The 3,395-nt window shown below is 42.8% G+C and overlaps 1 protein-coding gene across 1 annotated transcript; it reads right to left on the bottom strand.

Moving 5' to 3' along the window:
• LOC139823694 (E3 ubiquitin-protein ligase rnf146-like) lies at window positions 1-1,999 on the bottom strand. The gene has a single exon (XM_071796206.1). It carries the CDS (start codon window positions 691-693, stop codon window positions 148-150), a length of 546 nt encoding a protein of 181 aa, XP_071652307.1. The 5' UTR covers window positions 694-1,999; the 3' UTR covers window positions 1-147.
• Between the last annotated feature and the right edge of the window lie 1,396 nt (window positions 2,000-3,395).

The raw sequence follows: 3,395 nt of genomic DNA, 5'->3' as shown, positions 1-3,395 counted from the left end.
CGTGATTGGGCATGCATGTATATACCCGATATCAAGTATTTGTATAATGCTGTATGAAACCAATGAATATAGTTGAGTATGTTGTTAAATATGGATTTGGAATTGGAATCTTCGATCTTAACGGACAAATAATCCATTTTACAAATGTTATTGTACACCCGAGACACCCTTGCACGGAGCATCTTTTTTATCACGTTTGATATTACGTTTGTAACGTGGGTTGTATTTTCTATATTGACATTTCTTTTCAAAGTCAAATACGTAAAGCATGCCACAGATCAAAAGTTCGCATTGCGCGTCACCTAGTTTGTAAATAGTCTCCAGATCATTGCTTGTCCTCGGATCATATTTCCACCAACCATTTCGACCTTTGTAAAACCATTGATACTCTTCCTCAGGATGTTCCGATTCCTTCTGAGGCTCCTCCACTTCCACCAGCTGAGGTCTCTCGAGAAAATCCGGTGGGATCTCTTGACGACACATCGGACACCGCTTGCTCTGATTAGCGACACCCTTTACGCACAGATAGCAGTATATATGGCTGCAGGGTAATCGTGCTGGATGGATACATGGCTGCAGGCATACTGCGCATTCTAGCACAACAGTGGGACCTTCCTTTTCCTCGGAATCCTTATCCTTCTCTTTAATGCCGCCGCCAGATTTCTCCGGCACGTCGAGCTTCGCTTGCGCCATGGCAGGACGAGTCGCGCGACCGCCGACAGGGTCAGAGTCTCATCCGACGAAGCCCGATACAGCTCTTATGCATGAACGACATAGTGCAAGTGCACCATCCGTTGAATAATAAAAAAATAGTACGCACTCTTTTGTATGTAAATTTAGTGCAACGATTTCCTCACGCGACACTATTCTTTCAATGACTTCCTTACGACCATCTTCTTCATCGCTGAAATAATCACTGTCATCCGTTAACGCGCGATTCTCGTCTACATCCATATCGAAATTATTGTCATCTCCTTTATCGTGAAAAGTATTCCTCTGTATTGAATGCTCGGCACAAAAAATGTAAAATAACCGCTATACTTTTTTCCAATCGATGTACCGACGCGTAGACTATCAAATCACAGACTGTGATTTTGACTCGCTTCATTCTTTCTTATATACTTTTTCTATTGCCTTTTTTTCTCTCGTTCCAACTAGAGCATCGCGTATCGTTTCTTCTGTTTTAGTGCATGGTGTGCATACACTGCAAATTTTGCAATTTTGCATAAGTCAATAGAGCGATATTGTTGTTTTTTTTTAAGAACATGTCGCGACATGTCTCGCGATGATTTCATCGAACACGTGCAAAACTGCAAATTTTGCAAATAGCGCCGATGTATGGCTGCTGCAATTATACAGATCAAATCACCGAAAATCAATAGCATGATATCGTTTTCAAGAACATACGTGTCTCGCAATGATTTCATCGAACACGTGCAAAACTGCAAATCGTACATTTTTCGATAAAAAAGCAAACGATGCATCATTAGTAGGATATAAAATGACGAATCTGGAGGATACGCTCAGTAGTCGAGAATTGGAAGTCGTGAGTACAACAAATTGTGTTAAAAAAAAGATCGTGTAATAACATGTGTTTTGTAGAAATACTGCGAGAAATTAAATTGAAGAGAGCGGCGATAAACGTGCAATCAATAGACAATGCATGTTTCGCATGGTCAGTGACGGCTGCTCTACATCCAGCCCAAAGAAATGCAGAACGGAAATCGTCGTATCCACATTACACGTCGGTGCTAGATCTTACGGACATTGAGTTTCCAATGACGTTGGATCAAATAAAAAAATTTGAAAATCACAACATCTCCATCAACGTGTACGGCATCGAGAAAAAAAACAAGGAACTTGCAATTCTACCAATACGCGTTACCGACCGAAAAATGAGCAGACACGTAAATCTGCTGTACATGCATGACGACAACGTGGGACATTTTGCATGGATTAACCTATCCCGCCTCGTGAGCTCGCAAATCAACCGACATCATGGTCGGAAATACTTTTGCGATCGGTGAGTATACATCCTAATAAATAATAAAAATAATTTTTACGTAAAAGATATTAAAAAATTTTATTATTTACAGATGTTTGCACTATTTCTACACGAGCGAGAAATTGGAAGTCCACACCGTCGACTGTCGGGAGATGAACGACTGCGCGATCAAGTTACCGAGCGATAACGATAAGTGGTTGGCCTTTAAGAATCACAGCAGGCGTGCATAAGATCCAAACAACACAAGATGTACACCTTGTCCGAAACGAAAATAGCTCTAAGTCCGTATGACAATAAGCGATACATTATACCCGGTTCTACCGAGACGCTGCCATGGGGGCATTATAAAATGCCATCGTAAATATATATTGTAATTACATTTAGATATGTATGAAAATAAATGACTTATTTGTATGTATAATATGTTTTTATACTGTAATAAATTTTTACAATACATTATTCTTGTGTATCCATGAATTGTGTGAATTATCAAATGTTAACCACTTTACATAAACCTCATCCCCCCCTTTTACGCAAAACTTTTTCAACGAGATACACGTCGGGATTAGCAACGCGATGTAACTCGTATTCGTAGAAGCCGCCGGCGACGGGTTTTCCGCAGGAATCTTCCAATAGATACGTCACGGGATTAGTTTTCTGCACTTTGACGATTCTAAATACCTCCGTCTTGAATTTACTCACGCGTACCGAGTCGCCCATTTTGAATCGCGCGGGAGCAGCGATCTTTACGTGGCTGTACACCGTTGTTAGGAGTTTGTCGGCGATCGCGGGGGGTAACATCGATGGGTCGCATGCCGATAGTTCGATGCTTTCGCGCGTTGTAATCCGATACGAAACCCGGCAGCGAGTCGATCCATTTATAATTTCCATTGCGCGTTTTCCACATGTCGTTCTTGAGCGTGCGATTGAATCGTTCGACGACCGATGCATTCATTACGGAATAGGTTGAATAGTGATTGATATTATGTTTCTTCAAGAGTTTCTGCACGTTTGCGTTGTAAAATTCTTTCCCCCTTGTCAGTCTGCAGATTTTTCAGGCATTTTCCGCCGTCTCGAATTATTTTCACAATCGCCGTAGTAACCTCGATTCTGCTCTTGGCCTTGAGCGGTACGGCCCATGATACGATGACCTGTGGCAGGCGGATGTGGTCAAGATGCGCCCATACACGCGATTCAACAGAGGCTACCACTAAATACTCACCGTTATCGACGTGCTGAGCAAGCACGCATTTCAAAACGCGGTTTCCTCCTCCCCCTCCCCCGCGACGTCCGAAAAACGCGGTTTTTCCCTCCCCCTCCCCCGCGGCGCCCGAAAAAAGCGGTACGTTCCTTCCCCTTCCCCACGCGGCGCCCGAAATACGCGGTTCCC

The sequence above is a fragment of the Temnothorax longispinosus genome, unplaced genomic scaffold (genome assembly GCF_030848805.1).
Source record: "Temnothorax longispinosus isolate EJ_2023e unplaced genomic scaffold, Tlon_JGU_v1 HiC_scaffold_16, whole genome shotgun sequence".
NCBI classification, from domain to species: Eukaryota; Metazoa; Arthropoda; class Insecta; order Hymenoptera; family Formicidae; genus Temnothorax; species Temnothorax longispinosus.
Note: the sequence above shows the minus strand (reverse complement) of the source record. Positions and strands in the feature narration are given on the sequence as shown.